Source organism: Oxyura jamaicensis, chromosome 24, assembly GCF_011077185.1.
Source record: "Oxyura jamaicensis isolate SHBP4307 breed ruddy duck chromosome 24, BPBGC_Ojam_1.0, whole genome shotgun sequence".
NCBI lineage: Eukaryota > Metazoa > Chordata > Aves > Anseriformes > Anatidae > Oxyura > Oxyura jamaicensis.
In genome coordinates, this window is record NC_048916.1 from 1212067 (window position 1) to 1235182 (window position 23116).

At 45.9% G+C, this 23116-nt stretch overlaps 1 protein-coding gene across 9 annotated transcripts in view; it reads left to right on the forward strand.

The window, feature by feature from the left end:
- Positions 1-23116, forward strand: part of FLI1 (Fli-1 proto-oncogene, ETS transcription factor) — an 89436-nt gene that overhangs the window by 29939 nt on the left and 36381 nt on the right. For all 9 annotated transcript variants that reach the window (XM_035346062.1, XM_035346059.1, XM_035346057.1 and 6 more), the window contains one exon: positions 20887-21098. In XM_035346062.1, coding sequence (XP_035201953.1) covers positions 20887-21098 — 212 coding nt within the window. The remainder of the gene's footprint in view (positions 1-20886; positions 21099-23116) is intronic.

The window sequence follows — 23116 nt, forward strand, 5'->3', positions numbered from 1 at the left end:
AGAAGCCTGGTTTGGGGCTCCTGTATTTTTTGATGGACAATTATATTGCAGATTAGGTGAGCAACGGAGAGCAGAGCTCCAAGGTAAACACCACACGTGGGAAGAGGCATATGACTTGAGTAACCGAGAGAAACAAGTGAGTTACCCCTGCAGAAACTGAGCGGGGGAAGCTTTTGCACCAACCCAAAGGCTAAAAGGTCAGCCCTGGGTTTAGGCTTAAATGCTTTTCCTCTGTCAAAAAAGACCTGAGGAATCTGAGGTGCAACTCAGCTGAGGAGATTGATGAGGCAGGTGACAGCAGCAAACAAGAGCGGTGCAGTTGTGAGCTGCCTCGGCGTGAATACTCTCGTGTCGCCAAGCTGGGCTCATAATAAACACTCGGTGTGATACAAGTGCACGTGTCAGAAGACAATTTAGTTCTGGACACCACATGGCCAGGGAGGCTTTGAGAAATAACAGTGTACGAAAGAGAAGCAAGACACAGGACAGTGTGGGACTAATTGACTGCTGTAGGAGGACGGAAAGAGAAATGCTGGATGACATGGCCAGCTCTGGTGGCATTTGGTTTTCATCTGCAAAGCCTGAATCGCATTCTAATTACATAAGAACCTCGGCTTTTAGTTGGTAGAAGTGTACTTTATCAGTTTGCTTGCTGGAAAAATAAACCATAATAAGGCATGCTGTGCAGCCTTGTGCTGTGGGCAGCTCTGCCTCAAGGTTAAGACACGAGCTGGCAACGGGGCTGGAAGGCATCTGACAGGTAGGTGATGCTGAGGAAGTGGTGCAGCAGCTTGTCGTTCGAAAATTAAACCTGACAAAAACCCAGCAAAGGCCTTGTTGGGAGATGAAGTCAGATAAGTTGTTTTGCCCCCCAGGCCCATTTCATTTCTATTATTCCTTCTATCACACAAATGATAAAAGGAGGTGGGAGCTGAGTTGTGTTTATTAATTCATGCTTCAGAACGACAATAGGACACCTGGACTAGCACCTGTCAGAATATGATGCAAATTAGCCTGGCAAATCTAGTCTTCATCAGCACAACCATAATGAAGCTCTAATAGAACTGATAATGATTTGAATAGTATTCATAGGAACAAGCTTTGCTCGGATATTGGCTCAATTGCATTAATTAATGCGGTACATACAGAAATGCAGCATTGCTCCCATTCATACGGACTTCCTGGTGCTTTTCTGTTGCTGCTTGTTTTTTAAACAGACAAAACCAGGACTTATTATATTTGCAAACAATGGAATCATGGAGATGCTCTGATTTACTCCATAGATAGAGAGGGGCTGATGGCTGAAAGCTTAAATTAAAGCAGAATTTCCTTCTGTTTTCTCAAAGGAAAGGTTAACATTTGTTAATAACTGTCACTGGCTGTAAAAGGCCTAAGTGTCATATGATGGATTTTTCTGATCGCTTCTAATCGAGGTTTTTAGAAATCATGGGGTGTAAACAAAGAAATGAGCAACTGTTGAACGGCTCTGAATAAACCTCAGAAGATTTGCCTAAGATAAGAAATACTGTTCTGACAATGAAGTAATAACAGGTTCTTTGCTTCCTGAGCTACACTATTTTTTATCGTTATTATTTTATTTTTTCTTATTCTATATCTCTCACTGAGATAAACTGGTCTGCATAGATGGATATGTGCTTGCATAGGTTTGTGAGTGGGTGGAAGGCTTTTTACCCTGCAGAGATACTAAGTTGTTATATTATCTACTTCATCTCCCATGTTGTGTGTTTTTTTTTTTTCTATTGAACTTCAAGCCAAATTTAGATGAGAATGAATTAGAAAAAGTCTCCTTACAATGTTCAGATCAGCAGAAATATGGCAAGGCTGAGGGTAGGCATATGTAGAGGGTCTTTGCATGAAATACGGTACTTTTTGTTGAATGCTTCCCCAGGAGAAAGGGATAAATGGGAAGGTATTTCATCACCCCACCTGAAAATAAGGCACATGGAAATGATTCTCTAAACAAGGAGAATCCCAGGAGCAAACTGATCTGTCCTGAAGAAAGAACTCTGGGTTCTGATACAAGGTTTTTGGTGCCATCAGTTTCTTTCTTAACTGGCCCCAAAGTGCGCAGAAGAAGTTTTGACTGGGTGTAGCATGGACTGCGTTTTTCAGAAATTCAATACCACTGCCGTGAGCTGTTTATTTCAAGACATCTCATTGTGGATTTGTAAATCTGGTGAAGAAAACAGGTTTAGGCCAAACATACTGGTTACCAGGGTTTCTGTTTGCGCTGCTGGGGGGTGGCCCATGGAATCGGCTGCAGAGAAGCCCCGGCATACAGCAAACCTTTAAAAAGCAAGGAGAGGGACAGGGGGGGACTGTGCAAGTTTAGCAGAGAGCACACTGGGTGAAGTGCATGCAAATCTCCAGCTGACACAAGCTGTATCCTCTCCCACAAAAAAACTTCATAATAATCTGTGCAGAACATCACTTCAGGATAAACACAATAATGCTATAAATACCCCAGGCCATTTCCTGTTGTTCTTACTGCAGCTTGCACAGGGTTTGCGTCTGGGTGAGGGTGTGACTATAATCCACATAGTAACACATACATTAACCTCCTTCTCTGCTTCTCCTGCCGATTGTCTTAGGGGCTTGAATAAAAATGTGCTTTTCTTTCTAAACAAATGCAGGATTTGTCAGCTAACCTGTGGCTTGCTCCACATTCATCACTAATGAACTGAGCAATATTCTTTTCTTTATGTTAAGAATTTAGGGCAGCAAAATGATAAACTCTCATGCTAGTGAACAGATGAGTTGACTGGAACATAATGAGGCATGGTAATACACATTCCTCATCCTCAGTCATCTCAATTCATGCCTATTCTTAAGTTTGGCTGTCGTACTTAAGGGAAATTAAACACACCTTAAAGCATGAATCGAGATGAGCAGAAATGCAAAGTGTTTCCTGAATGTTTTATGCTTGATATTTACTGAAGTTCTTATTTTATTTAAGTGGATTAGTTATTTTAGTGAAAAACAGAAGTAAAATGCATGCTTACATCTGTCTGTTAATTGCATAAGTACAATGAGAAGAAAGGAAAGGAGCAGGAGTAAAGGAAGGAGGGAGGCCGCTGAATTCTGATGTATGAGTTAAGTATTTAGAGGTCTAGACCAAAAGTTCCTCTAAGCAGATCGTTTTCAACTCAGTTGAAACTCAGTTGAGTTTGAACTCAATATAAACAGGTGACTTTTTGAAATGCTGTTGGCAATGGTGTTTTTACTACACAGAACAAACTAAAAGCCAAGATTATGACTACTTGGTGAACGGCTTAGGTTTTCCATCTAAATTAAGCCAAAAGCTCAGGTCTGGATATAAAAAATGACTTGGGCACCTCCAAAGGAGACACTGTACTGCCGAAGTTTTAAAATGTTGCTCCTAAGGTGAACACAAACCCAGACTTGTATTACCCAGACTTGCAGAGAGATTCAGAGCATATCTGGAGGGGACAGAGGCAGCCATTCTAACAAATACTTGAGCTGGTGAGTACATTTCAGGTATAGAAGCTTGCTTGATAAAACATACTTCACCATCCTGGAGGCATTCATAGGGAAAGGAGATGTGGTTCGAGCCTATGCAGCACAGAAGGTCCAGAACCAACTTCTCCTGCTTCTTGGATGAGCATCCTTAGACTTCTCCACAAGAAGCTCTTCTCCAGGGAGCTCATGCCCAGCACTTCTGGGGGGGAAATGGCTGTGTTGGTGTGGCCTCGTCTCTAACCTGATATGCTCTGAGCACGCCAGGGTCCAAGGCCCTTCAGGCACCGTGCTGCCGGTTGCTGGATTGCAAAGAGGTTTGGGGCAGAGGTAGGAGTGCAGCTTCCCCAGGGAGCTCTGAGTTCCTGCACAGGGCAGAGCTGCAGGCACTTGGGGATTTTTCAGGCTTTCAAAAAGTCTGTCACCTTATTTAAACATTTGCTGGCCATAATTATTTTGGATTACAGTTTCACACCTATTTTTTTTTTTTTTTTCTCTTTCTTGGATCTGACTCAGACGCATGTGGCCAGTTTTATTCAGGCAGTTGATCCCATCTTCATTCAACAAAGCAGTTAAATTAAGTTTATGAGATAAAATGGCTAAGGAAGAGAATTTTGCTAAGATGGCATAAAATGGACAAACTGAAGAGAAACTGCCCCATTTCTGAAATGAACCAGGCTCCAACAGCTAATCCAGTCATTGCTGTCTGTGAGAAAAGAAAAAAAAAAGTGCTTAGAAGAAGAATATTTTTTAAAACAGATGGTTGTAAAACAATTTGCTTGTGAATTTGAACAAATGAAGTAGCAAGGGGTGTGTGCAATGGATACATTTCATGTGAAAGGCAAGGAAGGAAATGGGAATAGCAGGCAAATGTGGGGGAAAAAAAGGCCTGATGAATGAAACAGAGACAGAATGCTTTGTTTCTGCTCCTGCATATTGAGATTTTACCTCCTTGCAATTTTTGTATTAACTGAGTTAAGGCAGAGTGGCATTTTCAAGAGCTTTAAATGAAGGTGAGAAATACTTTGCTTGCCTAATTCGTATTTATGCCTTTGGGGAAACTGCCTCCTTACATGTCTCAGTGTGGCTCAGCATCTAAAGGGATGCCATGAGGACCCAAATACTCAGGCTCTCGGCCCTCTTTACAGCCATTGTGCCATTTGACCTTCAGTGAATGGTTGTCTTTGTGTCCTTGTTTGATTGCATGTGAAAGTTTTCCACAGACAAGAAAGATGGTGTGAAATCAACCCCTAAACATGACCTTTGTGAGATATAGGAGGTAAAGCAAGGCAATATTTTGGCATGTTTAATGGCATCCACCTAACATTTTTTCTTTCCTGACACTGACGAATATTCTTCCCTGATGATTAATCCTGATGTCCTCTGGCATTCCTAACCTGGTACATCTACTGTGACATGAAGAAGTGGCAGGGGAGAGCAGAGCAGATGTAATTATAGCACTGTAAGATATGTAAAATGTATCTTGCTGTGATCTCCAGGCATCCTTGCCAGCCTAGGTACCTGTGGAGGGGAGCTAAGGGACACGCTCCAGACTTACAGGAAAATGAGGCAGAGCTTTGGGCACCCAATGCTGGGGACGGCACAGCCAGTGAAGGAGAAGGAAGAAACCATTGTCATTTCATTTTCTTCATCTGCTTCCCCTACGGTTCATTATTTTCCTGAAGTCAGACACATGCTGTCAGCTGATGTGTAGCCCTTGGGAGCTAACTGCTACTGCCCAGCTCTCCTGTGAAAGCAGAACAGAGGGTGCTCTGCTTCCCCACACATTCACCCCTATCGTGAGCGCGTTACCACGCATAAACTTTTGCCCTTCTAGCTCTTGTTGGGTCACGACTCGTATTCCCAAGTAGGCCAATCTGTTCTCATGCCTGTTGTCTTGGTGCAGGCAACACTTACACTCAGTTTAGATCCCTCATAAGCTGTACTGATAGGTGCATGCCACACTTCCAGTCGTGCTGCCTTTTGTGGTTTATGAAGCAGCACCCGTGAAGCAAAGGTTCTTCTGTCAGCCTGAACAGTGCCCCCAGGTAGGGGGTGCCCACCTCTCCGGGCAGGGAATGCTGCAAGCTAGCCCCTGCCTGTCTGTGCTGCCTGCTTATTCCCAGCCAAAAGAAATGGTTTCAGGGGATAAATTGGATGCGTACCGCTCCAAGGCACAAGAGAGGCCCTAATATCTCTCAAAATCTCTTGAAGTGTGACTGTGACACCACCATCTCCACTTCGTAGCTTTCTTCTGAGAACTGCAGTTGCTGTGGGAGTGCGTGGCACACAAATACGAGCTCTTTCTTCCTGTGTTCTCTGGATTGTTCATACCTAGCTCTCACGCAGTGTTTTGTATCCATTAATTTTGATGAGCTTCACCTGAAAGGTGACTTTCACTGTTACCCCTATTTTGCAGCAGCTCTGTAAGGTGTTTTGCCACCACGCCAGCCAGTACAGCCCAGGTCCCCTCAAAGCTATCTTGTCTCAATAATAACACTCAGAGTCCCTTGCTTGCTGTTGACTGTTGTTCGGTTTGTAAGGAGCTGTTTTATTTTTTTTCTTACTGTTCAGCCTGTAAACATGACATGAAACAGTGCTTCAAATCTCTTGGTTGTCCCCACGGTGAGAAATTGGCTTAACCATCCTCACACATTAGCAGGAACAGAGGGAACAGCTAACTGTGGCGCTGCTGCTGGTGGCCTACTGACCACCAAAACTGCTTGGTTTTAGGAGGATGCTGATGAGGAAAGCGACTGCTAGACTTGCCAAAAGGAAGACGTACTTCTTCCCTTGCATGTGCATGTGGTACCTTCTGAATCAGTAGGGACCTGCCCCTTACAGGGAGCACTTTTGTTCCTGGAATCCCCCAAGAAGCTGAGGACTGGAAGGAGAATGAGACCCCCAGAGAAGGCAGCCCAGCCTGTGACAAGTACCCCAGAAGGGGGCTGCAGTTTTTATTTGGTCCTTAAGTGCATCTCTTGGACAACCCTGCTTCCCTCTAGGGCAAGAATCTGGCGTAGTTTTAGTTGTGATGTTATCAAAATGCCAAATTTTAAAGCTATTGAGGTATCAATATAGATGTTCTTCAAATACTTCTAAGAATCAATTTTTTCTTTAGGTGTCTGTATAAGGTCTCTGAAAAAATATTAAAAGTCTATATGCTACAGCTGCTTAGGTATTGAAATTTTGCTGGGAGAGATGGTGAATACTTTGTGCATTTGTGTAGGAGTCATTCATGCATTCACATTTAAGTGGGTGAATATGCAAACATCTACATGGAAGACTTGATCATACATCACCCTAAAGACAAGGGCAAAACTTCCACTGATACAGTAGCAAGCCTAAAAAGACTTTGGCACTGTCTCCAAAAACTGTAACAGAATTCTCTCTGCGTTTGTGTCAAGCAGATTCTTGCTAGATATGGTCTAATCTTTTTAAACTTAATAATGTCTTTTTCATCAGAATGATGCAAATTTATCAAAGCCCTACCTCTTCACCTGAAAGGTTGATTTTTGACAGATTTCCCATTTTGAAAAAATAAAGGAACTTAAGCTGCCAAAAGTCTCCTTGATGCTTTCTCAAGTTTTTCAAGTTTTGGTTTGAAACTGCTCTTCATTTTGAAACATAAGCCAACTGCAATGTTTAAGAAAACTGAAAAAGCTCAAACTGCAATGAGACATAATATCTGAAATAAAATATTGCAGTTAACTTAAGGTGGACTTCTCTGGATAATCATTTTGTCTTTTAATCCATAATCAGGACTGGAAAATTTCTGACAACCTCCATAAGTTTCTCAGGATATGAAACGTTCTCTAACCACATCCTAGGTACATCTCTCTCTTACCTTGTGGCCTCGACAACCCCTTTGCCCCTCATTTTGCACAAAGAACTTCTGCTACAGTTGGATAAATAAATTGCTGCAAGTGGTTTATCTGAAAGATGTAGCCCTAGGGTATGTCTGTGCAATGACTGCAATTGTATCATGTGTTTGCATGAATTTGTTTGGAATTTGCTTTTAATTTCTGATGATTATTATTAATATTTTTTTGGTTAGATAAGGAACTTAGGTCTGATTTTGTCCAAGGCACTGCGAACTTGCTACTTCCCTTAGCTTCAGAGAGCTTCATGAGGATTTATTATTATGAAAAACAATGAGGGCAGTATTGTCCTGGTTGCCCTGTTGTTCACACTGAAGTTGTGAAACTGCCTGCAGCCTGAACACGGGACGTATGCTTCTCTCTAGTTTTATTTTCATTTCTCAGAGAGCAGAGCTCACCCTCACAAAATCCCGGTGAGGCGGCCAGACCACGGTCCCATGGTACGGGTTAGCACCAAAAACCCAGCAAGCCCAAGGCCAAACAGGAAGCATGCTGCCTGGATGGTAAAGGAGCCCGCATCTCCCAAATACCACTCGAGTGCTGACACCTTGGGACCATCTTTTCTGTACTTCCTGCTCACTTCCTGCTCACTTGAAAGCTGAGGAAGTAAGGCATGTCGAGGTGTGAACATTATTAGTGTATTTGTTTGTATTGTGAAAGCACTAAGACAACAGCCATACCGACTGTGACCAGATACGGACCCATGTGCCGATGCGCTGGGCTCAGAAGGAAAAAAAACTCACCACCCGTTCCCCCAGGGCATTCACAAACAAAGCATTAAACAAACAGCAAGATGCTCCTTGCTCTGCCCTCTACATCTGGGTATACGCTGGATGTACACGCAGGTATTACCTGAAACTCTTAGTCAGGGCAAAACATGTTGCTGGGGTTGGTTTGGGACTGTGCCAACATATGCCTCAATTTGTTTTCTTTTTTAAGCCCTCAATTTCACTAACAAATCAGAAATGGGTCTTTGAAGGTTGCTTTTTTTTTTTTTTTTTTTTTTTTTTCCCTTTCTGCAATGCTTCCATTTTCTTCAGAAAGAAAGCCAGCTGGTGACAGCAGTAAGGCGAGCGCCCACTGGCTAATGCAGCCGAGGCCTCTGAGAAGACACCCGAACTTCTTGGCCAAGGATAACTCCTCTCTTAAGCTGCTTTAAAAATACCAACCAAGCTGATCCTTTTTTTTTTTTTTAACTCCATGTAGGAGTTTTACTAGCAGCCTAACATAGGTTCTCACTTTTGCAAAGGCACAGAAACCCTCGTTGCCTCTCTGTAGGGTGGCTGTCTGGTTAGCACAGTCGGAATTAGGAGGGGGGTTATTTTATTAGCCGGTAAAGCTGATTGATTTATTAGAGCAGAAATCTCTTGCTAGCTCCAGCACAGGTTATTCTCCAAATGCAAACTCTATTTCATTTCACACACACAAAATAGCCAAAGTGCCTGTGTTATGAATAGGCCCCTTTGTTACCCTGCGAATCGACAAGACAGACTGTTTAGTTCATGTCTGTACATTAGCAAAGGAGGACGGGGTCTGTGAGACAGATGTGGCCTTTAATTGCATGGAAATATTAGAAGATCGTTAAGCCAATTTTGACAGGGTTTTCCTCTTATGGAGGGAGTAGAGCGTTGTTTCAGGGAAGGCGCAGGGAGCAGCCCTGTCTTGCCGGCCCCACAAATAGGACCTTGTCCTACTCCCTCACCCCAATGCTAAACAAAACCAGAGGAGATTTAGTCAGAAGCCCCACTTTCCTGCCAGAGCTGCAGAACTACATCTCAGAAAGAACTCTTTTTAAATTGCATCTGATAAAAGGCTTTTCAACACAGCTCAGGGGACTTGCCCTGTTAGAGATAAGACCAGCCGTATCAGCTCTGCTAAGAACATGGAGATGTGCCGAGAGGCCTGCTTCTTATTTATGTTAGCATGATTCGAGTGTAAGAAACACTTCAGCAAAGGAGAACAAACTGCAGTCATCTCAGAAAACATCAGTGTTGCATGTACAGGCAGTCCTCTTTTCTATAGGAAAGCTGGCTTTTGTTTTTTTGGCAGCCTGCATTTCGTTCTTAGCTTAGTTGCACTCCACCAAATGACTTTGAGCAGAATACTTGGTTGCTTTGCGTTGGTAATGTGCTGTAAAATTGAAAGAACAATCTCAGCTCTGCACGGCACCGCTGAGATACTGGCTTTGTCTCTTAGGCACATCGCTGTGCGAGTAGGATCCTGGCAGCTCAGTATTTCACAGTTATCGAGCCAGAGCTGATGATTTTCGTTAAAAAAACACACAAACCAACATGAAATCACTTGCTGCAGGTGGGGATTTGCAGATGAGCTGTTGAAGAGCTGGGCTGATTCTGCATGGATCCTGTGGAGGGTCCTAGAGACGACAGAAAGCTGATTTGAACCAGCCCCAGAGTGGCCCTCGGGCATGTGTGTGTGTGCCTTAGCACCACCTCCAGCGGAGGAGACGCTGGGATGCAGAGCTGAGTGACCCTACCCGAAGCTGGAGCACTGAATCAGTCTCAGTGCTGGGATTTGGCTGCTGACATCCTTGGCTGCCAGCTCCCTCCCTCCCAGACATACTGCGAGCTTGTGCTCCGCTTCTTGCCTGCTTTCACTGCAGCAAAACATTTGAATCTCCCTGCCATGAACTCGTTCATGGCCTCTGCCTCCCTGGCCTGCCTCAGCAGGGCCGAAGGGAGCTAGGAAGAAGCCATTAGTTCTCACAGGTGTGGAAAACCAGCCGTGAGAGCAGACTTCTCGAGGTGTCAGTAGCAAAAGACCTCATTTATCTGAGCAAGGCTCAGAGCCCTTCTCGGTACCATACTGATAAAATCAACAGACTTTCTGTTAATGGTTACTGATAAGAGATTGTTGTAACTTTTTTTTGCTCAGCCTCCTAGGAGAATAGGTTTTGCTTTTGTCTAGCAGTTCTAGCCTTAGGATAACACTTGTCACTTCTCTGACCTCTGTCTTCCAAGGACATTGGAGAAATCTGAGAATTTTGGGGGGCATGCACTGTACAGATATGGAAGCTGAGAGATGAAGGCATCAATACATCTGTAAACAGACTCTCACATCTTCTGCTGTTTGGTTAGCCAGGAGGCAGCACGCACCGGCTGATTCTAGGAGTCAGACATCAGAGGTGGAACTGGTGTCTGTATTTAGTCAGTGCATTCATGAAATAGCACGCTTGTCCTTAGCAATAGCTTCCTATTGCACCCGGCACCAGAAGGTATTTCACTATTGCAGTTTCCTGAAACATGAGTGGGGGTGGGATGCCCTTTTCTCTCTGATGTTTGGTATCGCTAGGAAGAACATCACCTTGTCAAGTCCTTTTTGTGTTGTAGTGTTAGCTTTGGGTTTCAGCCCAGGTGCCAGAATGGGATTTGGACTCACAACTTTTTGTCCGAGAGGTGAGAGTGCTGGCTATCCGTGAGTCCTCCCAGGACCTTTCTCTTGCACTAAGATTAGAACATCAATATTTCTTTGTAACGAAATGAAAAGCCCCTGGGAACTTCCAGCGGTGTAAACTGGGTTTTCCTGTTCAAATATCTTGATTGAGATTGACAAAGAAAATATCTCAGTGTAATCCTGCCGAGCTGTTTTCCTTGGAATGCCACAAGCAGGCTTGTTCACAAAATCTCTGCTTTTCCTATAGGCGTATGCAGAAACAATCTCGTCACTGGAGCCACAGGGGCTGGGCTTGGTGCACAAGAAAAACACAGATCCATGCCATCCCAGCAGGGTGGCAGCCGTCAGTTCCACTGCCAAGTGGAGGAGACCAGTTGGGAACTGCATAAGGAGCCAGCAGAGGCTGGGTATTCTGCACAAAGCATCAATGCACGGCTTTATTCAGCTCTCAGCTGGGCAGTGGTGGCACCTGTATTTGCAGCCAGGGTCAGTGGGTGGAAGAGATGGAAAACCTGGTCTGGGCATTGTTGCTAGCTGCTCCTCTTCTGGCTGGGCTGGCTCATGAGGTTTAAGCCTAACAGTTCAGAGGGATTCAAGGGCCTGTGGCATCCAACTCCTGTTAAATATGGGCGCAATTTGAGTAGTTTCAGGCTCTTTTGAAAATCTCAACCCTGGGACATTTTCATCCCAGTAAATGGCATTTTGGGGAAAGAGGCAGGTAAGAGTTTCGCATCACCCTATCGAGTGTGTGCATACGCTGAGTCTCAACTGACGAGCACAACAAGCTGTGCAGAGCGCGAGCTGGACTTGGGGAAGAGGCAGGTTCCTGTGAGTCCTGAACCACCTCCCCATTTCCTCTTATCGCCATGCTTCATGTGGTGCACACTTGACAACAGGCCTAAGTAACCAGCTCTGGGCTGAAACATTGAGTTGACGCTTTGAGTATCATAAGCACTGAGACCCCGAGTATGGATTTAATCCAAACGTAGCTCAGGGACTGAGGCCAAGCCCTGACTGCAAGTAGGCTCAAGCCCGAGCACTTGACATCTCAAGCCACATCTGGTTCAGGATTCAGCTGCGGGACTGCATTGGTCTTGTATTTGCTCACTCTGATATAGTGTCCAGACCTTGTAATACGCAGTGTAGATGTCACTGATGGATTATGCCTTTTATTTCCTTTTGTCCGAGCCTTTCCATCACAAAGTATTCCCCGGGTAAGAGGCAACCAGCTTTGCCTAGGATTCCTACCTCTATTTCAGGGGAGAAGCACACACTGCGCTCTCTCCTGGAGACTCTGCTTTGATTCTTTCATGCTGTTGTTTTTCCTTAGTCTGGAATAAGTCATCTTGGGCTGAAAGTGCATGTTTTGTTCTCTGCGGATGGAAACATAACAGCACCCGATGAATGTTTCCTGATGGGCTTCCTGCGATTGTGAAGGGAATGGTGTCAGAGAACAAAACAGGATACGATTGCGGTGTTTGTGAATGTAACTGGGACAATGGTATCAAAGTGAAATAAAAAATAATGAATGGACATTGGTGTAGCGGTGAGTCAGAGCTCAGAGGAACCTGGAATATTTGTGCCTTTCTAAGGTGCCACTTCCCAGACCTTGCATTCCTGGGAGAACACTCTTTTTACAGTTTCCAGTGTTTTGGCAGTAGGAACCAAGCTGAAAGGATAAGATTTTGGGGTTTGCACCTATTCCTTCATGCTTTAGAGTCCACTCAACGTCCTTTTCCAAGGCAGCCTGTCCAAGGGGAGACATGTAGATGTGAGACACCCTCCCTCATGACCAAGTCCCCAGTACTTCTCATGTTGTCATTTTCCTTTCTAGGAAGAATCATTTATATTGAAGCGATTCAATTGCTCTTTCCATGTGGAAAACAAAAGCAGCAGGATTGTTATATAGGCTGTTTCTGGTATGAGTAAAAATACCACCAAAAACTCTCCCTTTGCAGAAATGCTGGCACAACTGCAGCAGGCAAACGCAGTCTAAAGCAAGCCTGAGTTCTCTGAAACAAAGTGCTTGGTCAGCCTGCAAGCTCCTGATCAAAATTTTGCCACTAAAAACCAGCCTCTGGCACTACATCAAGGAGAGGAGTCAGGCAGTGGGTGCTCTGGGACAAAGCTGAGGTCAGCACAGAATTTCTGCAGAGCACTAGACTGCATTTATTCCTCAGGATAGTTTTGGTTTGTCAGGCAGCCAGACTCCAAAACCATCTTGCAGTTTTCCCTCCATGTGTCTTCAGCAGAGAAGACCATAAAAATGCTACAATAATATTTACTGAAGTGTGTATGTTCACAGTTATATCCATGTGTCTCTGTTTACAAACGCATCTGCTCAGTGCAAGTCAATTATTTTACAAGGGTAAGGAAAAAAATTAAAAGGAAGGTGAACTAGCGCTAGGTGGATGTGAGTGCTGAGCTCTGGGAAGCAGTCAGCCATGCAGTGCCAAGCCTAGTGGGCAGCTCTGGAGTGGAGAAGATGTGGGCAGAGATCGGTGGTGATACAAGCCCAGTAAACTGGCCAAGGACAGTGTTAATACATGGCAAAGGCAGACTGGTGTTCTGGAAATATGACACGGCTCGGAAAAGACCCGGAGAGATGAGAGAGCCCTCCCACCTCGGCAGACAGCACTAACTCCACAGTTACGCCGGTTTGTTCATGGAGGCAAATCCTTTTGTAGTGAAATTAACTGTCAGAAATGAAACCTGGCTCAAGCAATGCCGACAGCAAAGCTTCCAGCACTTTTAGCAGGCTTAAAGTTTTTCCCCCAAGGGTCAGCACTCACCCTAAACCATCTCATGTGTTTGGCTTGGCAGACCTGAGCAGGAATTCTCCCAGACTTTCTGGGACCAGAAGCCAGAAGCTGTGATTTTTCCCTTGTCTGCTAACGGGCGGGCACCTCATCCAGCTCCTCTGCTACTGCCAGCGTGCATCGGCGTAGGCAGGGTACGAAGCACCAGGGAAAGGTGGGAATCCATGGGTGGATCCTTCCCGAGAGGCCCAGGGACACGGTCAGGCTGGCCGGAGGCTGGCCGAGACGTGGCATGCTCCAAAGCACCCTGCGGAAAAGCTGCAGTGTGCCTCCAGGATTTAGGAGCTTATACGATGGAGACGCGATAATCTCTCAGACATGTCCATGATGCGATAATCTCTCAGACATGTCCATTCTCCTGGCCTCATATTTCACCATATTACCCTTAAGAGGTCAAGAGGCCACAGCAGTAATTTGAGCAGGTTCTTTTTTTCGCTTCCTCTCCTGGTGCTGTGCTCAGGCCACACAAAACCATCTCCTGGAGGCTGCCCGCGTGGCTGAGGCCGGCGCTCCTCAGCCTCCTCAGCACCAGCCCTGGTGCAGGCACCCGCTGGGACGAGCACTTGGGGCCCAGATATCCCCACTCGTTATTTAGCCTGTTGGAAACAGATCCATTTGGGCTCTCCACTGACTGATGCAAAGCTTAGACTGAGATAAAAGTGCTTTGGTCCAGATCCGATAAATGCGTGCGTGGAGTCAAGTGCTCCAGTGCTCTTCTGAAAAGTGAAGTACAAAGCACGATTTATTCATTTTTTATTTTTTTCTCAGGTTTTGGGGATCTTGAGATAAAATAATAAAGCATTCATTTTAGCAACCTTCTGTTATCTACCCAATGTGAAATTTCATGGAAATAATGAATGTAAAAATTAAGAAAAAAAGACATATTTCCCTACGAGAAGTTTTGCAAAATCATTTAACCTCAATTTTTTGCTGGTTTTGTGATCCCTGCTTCTGGTCTGGTTTTGCTAGTTACGCCTATCTCATTCCTGCTTCGTTTCCTCCTAGCATGAGTTACCAAGTTGTGGTTTCCCAGTTATTTGAATTGTGAAGAAATGGTGCTGCACTCTAAGACTGCCAGGTCAAGCTCAGATGGAGCACCCCTGATGGAAAATGAAGGAAGGGCTGGCTGCCAGAGCTGCAGAAGAGACTTTGCACTGTACTTTGTCTGGGTAGCTGGCCTGCTTTGTAGTTTAGAGCAAGCCTCCAGTGCAGAGTAAGCGCAAAATTATTGGAGTGTGAGATATCATCAAAATAATTAAATGAAAACCAACACGCAATGTTGTGGCCCTCCTTTATACACAAAGAAAGCCTCAAATCTACACAAACTTTGACAGTCTTAAGGGGATGCTGCCGTCTCCCTAATCCTCAGCCCCGCTGCTTCAGCAGGGAAGGCCAGCCTGCTTCTCCTCCCACCCATCTCTCCTCCTCCAGGCAGGGATTACGGCATTTGGGTTACCACAACCCGAATGCCAGCAGCTCAACTGGAAAGCAGTGTGAACAGAAGGGTTTGTCAGTCACCGTGCGATGCTGGAAGTAGCTACAGGAGGTCTAGGGCGGCGGGCTGGGGCGGCGATGGCTCTCAGCCTGCTGTTTGCACTCCAGCATGATGATGGGTCTCTGGTGCTCGCTGCAGCCCACAGATCCTCTGCTGCAGAGGCAGCCCTTAAATTGATTGCGAAGGGCACAAGATTGGATTGTGGTTGTTAGCAATAAAATGCCTATGATTATAATTTTCCGGGGGGAGTTAAGGGAGTCCTTGCACCAATCCCATAATATCCTGTAAGGAAGGTGGAATAGCATGAGCAAACCTCAAGAAAAGTACTCTGGAAGGATGTGGAATACAAAAAGCTGCAAAAATGTATCTTCTTGGTTTGGTTGGGTGTACTGTAAAGACTGGGTATATTAGAGTGCGGGGTTGCTGTCCAGGCCTTGCTTTGAATTACCCCAAAGATTCCTGTTGGTGTCCCAGTAGCGGCACTGGGTGAGGCTCAGCGCTCTGCAGAGCTTCCAGCACGAGCGGGGCAGGGCAACAGAGGACTGAAGGGAGAAACAGATGGGGGAATACCTCGCTAAAGGTTCTGCCAGAGATCGAGGGCAGAGTGAGAATAACACTCTGCCTTCCTGCCTCCTAATTCAGTGCCCGATCCTTTTGAATTTGCTGTCCCAAGATCAACCCAGACTCTGCTCCTTTGTAAATTTTATATTTGACTCATTTTCTTGTAAGTCTGATGTTATCTCTTCTCTGCTTGTTGAGACGTTGGCAGCAGAAGTGCTGACTTGTAAAACTGCAGTGCCAAAATCATTTCTATTCAAGGAGCAGATCCTCTGTGTTAACCTCAAGCCATGTGTAAGGCTCATTACTCTTGGTACCTCTTATTTTGGTGCTTTGCGTTGCACATCTGGGCCGTGGCAGATGGTGGCTCTGAGCTGGTGACATTCTCTTTACAAAGATATTTTAGGAGTGATTTTCCCACAGGACTAAGAGCCGTGAATGTACTTTATTGCTAAAAAACAAAAACAAAAAAACTTCTAACCCCTCTAACCCCTCTAGAGGTAGAAGTAATCTTTCCATGCATAGCGTGATGGTTTGGGTATTCAGCATTTGCTTCTCTTATAAGCCAGACATTGTGGAGGAGGATGAATCTTTGATCTTTAGCAATGCCTTTTAAATGTGGTTATTGCCAGAAAAGTGAACGTAAAGAGCTCAAAGTCAATATTCAGCATAAATGCATTGCATGCACCTGGAAAGAGCGGTGATTGTAGACACTGGGTCATATCTGGGATGAAAACACTGCCTGCTCTCACCTCACCAGCTCTTGTTTTCATGACCTTTCTCACAGAGCCAAAACCAGGGAACCAGGAACATGGAGAAAGCTTTCCTTGCCAGTGAACTTTGGATAAGGTTAGAAACCTGAACTTTTAAGAGTCTTATCCAAAGCAAACCTCTGGAGGTTAGGGAGGGTGTCAGGATATCCTGGGGCTACGGTTGTTGTTAGTGCAGCCATGAGTGCAACAAAGGCTGTGTCAGGGACAGTGAGGAACCTCGGTAAATGGTGGTGATTCACCTTACTTGTCTTCCTGGCACCCTTGCCCCTGGCTCTTGCCTGGGGGTATTTCTCTAGCCCCTTCTGTTCATACAGAGTACACGGCCCAAACGGCCTGCTCCGTTCCTTTGCTCAAATGAAACCTTCTGCTGAAGCCGTCAGCCCTCCCCACGGTGTGGCCAGGAGAGCAGACTGCCTTTCCTGCGGCACCGGGACAAAATCAAGGGGTACCTCGCCTTGCTGCAGCACTCAGACCTGGCACCTGGCTCTCCGTGGCTTGCCTAAAAAAAGAAAAACAGCTAATTTGTCTTTGTACAACTATAAACTGTTATTAAGAATAGTTGTATCACATTTTCATGTCTAGGGGATCCGTAAGTGTGTGCCAGCTCTATGCAAAGTTGTTCCAGTGCCCATGGCAATGGGAACCCGTGGCCGTCCACCGGTGGGCTGCCTCGAGAAGGCTGGGGCCGTGCTTCGCGGGGACTTGGACTTGCCCATCCCTGCGCCGTGAGCTGCCGTAGACAGGACTTGCCACATTTATGCCAGGAATGTGATTAAAAACTGGAAAAACTGAAGCCAGCCTATTCCCAGAGGCAATATAACATAACGTATATGCCAGAGCAATACACACAAGACCCCTGTCTCAGACTCAGTCTGGCCAGCTCAAGGACACAGCCCAGGAGGCGACAGCATGGGGGGAACTCTGGCGAGCCGTGGCCTGTCGGCTTAGGTTATGTTAGCAGCTTTAACGCCTTGCCCTGTTTTCCCAGTTGCCAGTCTCAAACGCTAAGTAACTCTAGATTCTGGCGGGGCAGACATTTGCCCTCTGGTATGCAGTTAACTGTTGATCTCTTCCTCAGCTGGAACTGAAGCCAAACACTTCCTGACCAGGTTAGGTCCTTCAAAACGCAGTCTTGCCAAGCAGAGCCTCTGGTAGCGAGTATCAGGAAGGCTGTACGCATTCCCCATCTGGGCCAGTGGCCTGAAATCCTGCAGGGCCAGCCGAGCCCTGTCCTCTTCCAAAAGAGCAGAGGGAGTCCTAGACAGTCCTCACTGCTCGGATGGGATCTCAGTGGGCCCTGCCCTCTGACCCTGCAAGCTGCAGGCTCCGCGTTGCTTGGGGTTGCTGCCACGCTGTAGGTGTGCACATCGCGGCGAAGCTGGTTGCAGCAGGGCTTGGCAGCGTGCCACTCAGCTCCCCTCCCATGCACGCAGCAATGCTCGTTTGCTGTTTGCATGCACAACGCGATCGCGGGCAGGTGTTACAAGCGGCTATCGCTGCCTGATCTGCAGAACTCTGCGTCTTCAGTTCCCTCGGAGACGTTGAGTCTGTAGCTTCTGTGGCTGGAACTAACTCAGGGTTTTAGCTCAGACAATTCCTGGTTCAGTAACTGCTTGGGCCTGCCGTGGTGGCAGTCATCACATTTGAATTTCTTTTCCTGTGTGCAACAGAGTTTTAAAGACTGTACGTCTTGCATTTTTTGGGCATTTGAACAGCAAAGTGCAGAGTTTCTCCGTGCAGCTGCTGCCTGCCCGTAAGGCTCTCGTTCTTCTGGTTGGCTCCAGCTGCTGCAGGCAGGGCCCTGCAGCCACCGCTCTTTCAAGGAAGATCCTTATCTGAGGAGGCAGACTTCTGATGGCCAAGAATAGTGTGTACTTGCCTGTTGTTAGCTCGGTGTATTGCAGAGATAGTTGTACTCGGATGCTGGCTTAGTAATTGAGCCTAGGCCGGGGCTGCTCTTTGGTGGGGGCTTTTTGTTGGTGGTTTGTTTGTTTGTTCAGGGGGGTGGCAGGTAGCCGTAAAGATCTCAGCTTTCCAATTATTTCCCTCAGAACCTATCTTCAGAAGAAAAATGCCTTTAGGCAGAAAGAGCGTTTTCCCAGATATTATGTCCCGTAAAAAGAGCTTTGTGTATGTTTTTAAAATGGAAATCTCCAAAAGCAAAAGCAGACGTTTCCAAAGCACGTTCGGTGCATTCACAGCACTACTCACGGTTCCCCTGCCTCTCACCGATCCGATCAGCCCCGACCTGAGGCACGCAGCTGAGACTGGGCCTAGGGAGCTGTACGGCAGCCCAGCACCCCGGGCGTTTGGGGTTTGCCTACCACCTCGTGCCATAATACAGGAAACCCCGCATTCTCTGTACTGAGAGGAAGCAGAGGCTTACGGAAGATGTGTCATTTAGGAACCCCTGTCTGACATCCTGACTTCAGTAAATCGGAGAAGCAGCAAGGTGCTGTGTCCTTACCTCTGAAGGGAAGGCCCGCTCAGTTTAAAGAGCTGTCACCAGGGGGTATGGTGTCCTCACACCTTTCTGTGCAGCCAGGTTTCTGTCCGGGGAATATTCTCAGTCTCTTCAAGGAGTTTCTGACAGAAGGCTGTGATCACGGGGATTGCACCATAAGGAAATTCTTCCAAAGAGCATCTTTTGCTCCCTGATTTACTCTAATTAAAACAGAAAATGGGAATGGGCAGCTAGGGAAGGTGCCCCTTCTACATCCACCAGGAAAGAGCTACTGCGAAGGAAGAGCGCAGCGTGAGCTCCTTGCAACGAGCAGCAGTAGGCAGCCTGGGGTAAAACCTCTCATTTTTGTTATTTGAAGCTGAAGGAATCACAGCTCATCAGTGGGAGAGGTTGCTCACAAAATATTCGTAGCAAATACTGTGACTTTTGAGGGTTGCCCTGAATTCAAGCTTAGTCAGGCCCACTTAAACTCGAGGCTACTCAGGCTTGTTTGGTTTTGTTATGTGATCTGATCTGAGGTCTGAGATAGCAAAGTGCTGATAGCTGTAGATGCAGAGCACCAACTTGACTCTTTCTAAGTGCATTTATTTCAGGCTGAGAGGGATTCTCACATTTAGCCAGTAGACACTAGCTTTCGACATTTTTGGTGATGATGCCCTGCGCCTTGTAATATGATTTTCACTTAGATTCTCGTGTAATCGGAGGATTCTAGCAGCTGCACGGTTCTAAGTTTTCACAATTTCTGTTTCCCTCCCTGGCTGTGGCAAAAGTGTGCAAAACTAACCTCAGAAATGACTGCTGGGGGGAGGAAGAGAGAGGGCAACAATTCATTATTTTTAAAAGCTCACAATTTGGACAGTATTCCATGAGATTGGAGGCACCAAGGGTTTAGCAACAGATCAGCTTTGAAAGGCAAGGCAGTGTCTGCGTGTGCAGTGGTAACCCACGGCTGCACACACATCCACAGTACAGGTCTTCTGAATGCACAATCCACAGAGTAGGCGAGTCTGTCGCTGTCTTTGTTTCGGAGGTCTGCTCCATTAACTCACATTAAAGTACTGTGTACTTTTAGTCTGGGAGGTTCCTCGTTCAGTTTCTGGCCTGCCAGCCATAATGGCAGCTGTGTTATGTGCGGTTAGCTTAGCTCCATAAAGAACTTGCAGACCCTGTCAGATGCACTTTGAATACGGCAGGGCTGTGCCAAAGCCTTTCTGAGCCTGGCGTGCTTCATTTAGAAAAGCCAAGCGCATCAACGCAAGGGAATTGAGAGTCAAAATTTTTGTCAACATTTTGAGTTTCAGCAGGGAGAAAAAAAAAAAAAAAAAAAAAAAAGATAATTTCCTGTTTTGAAGCATTTCTAGAAATCCAGTTTGGTAACTCACTGGTCCTACATCTCCCACAAAATAAACAAAAAGTGTAAAGTAATGCGTTTTTTATCCCACCACTAACACCCATAACGCTGACCTGTACCGACTGCTTCTCCTTCACGAGTAACCTCAAATATAAACACCACACAACACCCTTCGAAAGGAGATGTATAGAAATAATATGCACCTTCAAGTGACACTCCAGAAATGTTATGCAGCACATTATCTCTTTGGTTGTTTTTGGACCGGCAAGTGCAGACAGGTGGGCAGGTAGCTATATAAAATCACAGACGAAGCTGCTTCTCAGTGACTGTTTACAGCATGCAGTGAGAACGGCGTGGTTCCCATCAGCCACCTTTGCTGTTTGCAGAAGTCAGATTAACCTTAACTCTTGCCCCACCCTGAGCAACACAGCAGCTAGCAAAAGAACCCACTGGTTTTGCATACGGGTTGATGGACCCCAAAGAATCTGATTCAATCTGCGATCCTGACAGATGGCAATTTCAGACAGAGCTGGGCAGCTGTGGGGCCCTTGCAGGTGCTCACCAGCTCAAAGAGAGAACGTGAGTGGAGTTACTGGTTTAGTCATGACTCTGAGCACTTGTTTTTTCTCTCCTCAGGAGGCTCTGTCGGTGGTGAGCGACGACCAGTCCCTCTTTGACTCCACATACGGCGCTGCCACTCACCTCCCCAAGGCAGATATGACAGCCTCAGGGAACCCTGACTATGGCCAGCCGCACAAAATCAACCCTTTGCCTCCTCAGCAGGAGTGGATTAATCAGCCAGTCCGGGTCAATGTTAAAAGAGAGTATGACCACATGAATGGATCAAGGTAAGGAAACTTTTCTTCCTCTGCTGAACTTTAAATAAAAGCAAAGTGTGTATCATCCATTCGTGCTCTTGTCCTGCATACCAACAAGCACAGCTATTCATGTAGGATCATATCCCACTGTCCCTGGAACCAGGGTTTCTTGTCACCCCTATTTGAATGGCCTCAGGACCTTGCGCCTGCAGTTCTTTAGCATGCATCTCTACCAGTCTCCATGAACATTGTACAGACTGGGATGAGAGACTGCCAGGACAGAGTTCGTGCTGCAAGCACTGTTGTGAATGACACATTTCATCACCTAGTTCAGCATCCCACAAATGTGCCATGGTTCAAGGGGCTCCTAAAGATGGAGTTGGTCAATGGCTGGTATTTATCCTAGTGAAAGCTGCAAGCACTTTGTGAGCTTTGCTGGAGGACAGTTCTTGCTGCACCTGTAGCTAGATTCGTGCTCTGCCAGGGCAGAAGCAACAATAGGAAACTGGAGAGGTATTTGATAGGGAAGAGAAAAAGAGGAGACAGAGGTACAATATGGCAGCCTATAAGGTGTAGCAAAACAAAAGTTAGATGTGTACCTTCAGGGTGGGTATATGTCACCACCTGTGGACAAGAGAGTTTAGGAGTAGGTTTGAGCAGTCCTGTTAACCATCAAAACCACACGGGTTATGATACATCCTCTATGGATTTTAGCCACAGCATTGTCTGCCCCATGCCTGCCCCACACCATTTATAGTTAGAGCTGGGGGAGATGGATCATTGAGGGTGATGGTTGGACCAGATGATCTTGAAGGTCTTTTCCAACCTTTCTGATTCTATGATTTCCCCCATTCAATGAGGATTTCAAAAACATGAAAACATTTTCTTATCACAGCTCATTTCTACCAGTCAAACGCCTGGGAAAAAAATTGCATCCTCTTGGACAGAGCCATCAGGTGTAAAAATTTCAAATTATAACAGTTTTAAATATATACAATAAAAACAATTTCAGTTTTTAGCATTATATTTTAGAGCACATTGTTTTAATTTAATCTGCAGTCACAAACATCTGTAACATTTGTACCATGTTAATTACAGTTAAATGCTTGAGGGTTTTTCTTCTTGCTAGTTTAGGACTTCTTTAGCAGCCTATTTTCCTGGTTTCTGAGAACCTAGCGAAGTGTAGAGTTTGAAACAGAAAGCAGCCTCACACTTTCAGACTTCTATAGTGAGATGATGGTGTTAAAGACTTCAAACAGCAGCATGTTTTTTTTTTTCCTCATAAGTATACAGTAGATGCTGATTTTACTATAAGATAAAGGTCTTTGCGTCAGTTGGTCTTTGATGATGATCTTTTGTAGACTGAATTTGATCTTGCCCCAGTTGTACCTTGGAGCTGCATCTGGACTTTGAAAGAACTATAGGGATTTTTGCTCAGAATCCAGCTGAAACGTAGGATAATGATTTGTTATTTTTTTATTTTCCTGAAAAACACCATCCCTGGATAGCACAGGCAATGGGATGGATCTTGAAAGTACCAGCAGGCTGGGGTTTTATGACAGTCACAAGGACTACCTTGGGCTACCAAGGCTAGCCTCCTTAATCTCTCTCTAAAATCTTCAGGAGGGCAGTGCAGAGTGGGATTTTAGCCATGGCTTGGGCATGGTGCTACGTGGGTTTGACCTCTCCATCCTACAGGGAGTTGAACTAGTCATGAGAACCGAGGTGGCAGAATCAGTCTCCCGTATGGCACAGGCAGCACACTCCCCTGATCATGTGAGGAAGCCCTTTATAGCATCACGTCGGCTGCTCACACCAATGGTGTCAGACCAACACTCAGGGTGTTTCCTCCCAGTACTCTACTTGTCTCTCTCACTTTGCTAGTTGGAGGGCCTAGCAAACGTTGGAGGGCCTAGCAAACAAGCAGTCCTGTCCCACCTGCTGAGCTACTCTAGGCAGTGCAGACTGGTGCTTTTCAGATCTTTTAAGTGCATGCTCTGTATGGCTTCTGCATGTGGCTGTGCTTGTATGGCCAGAAGTCTGTGCAG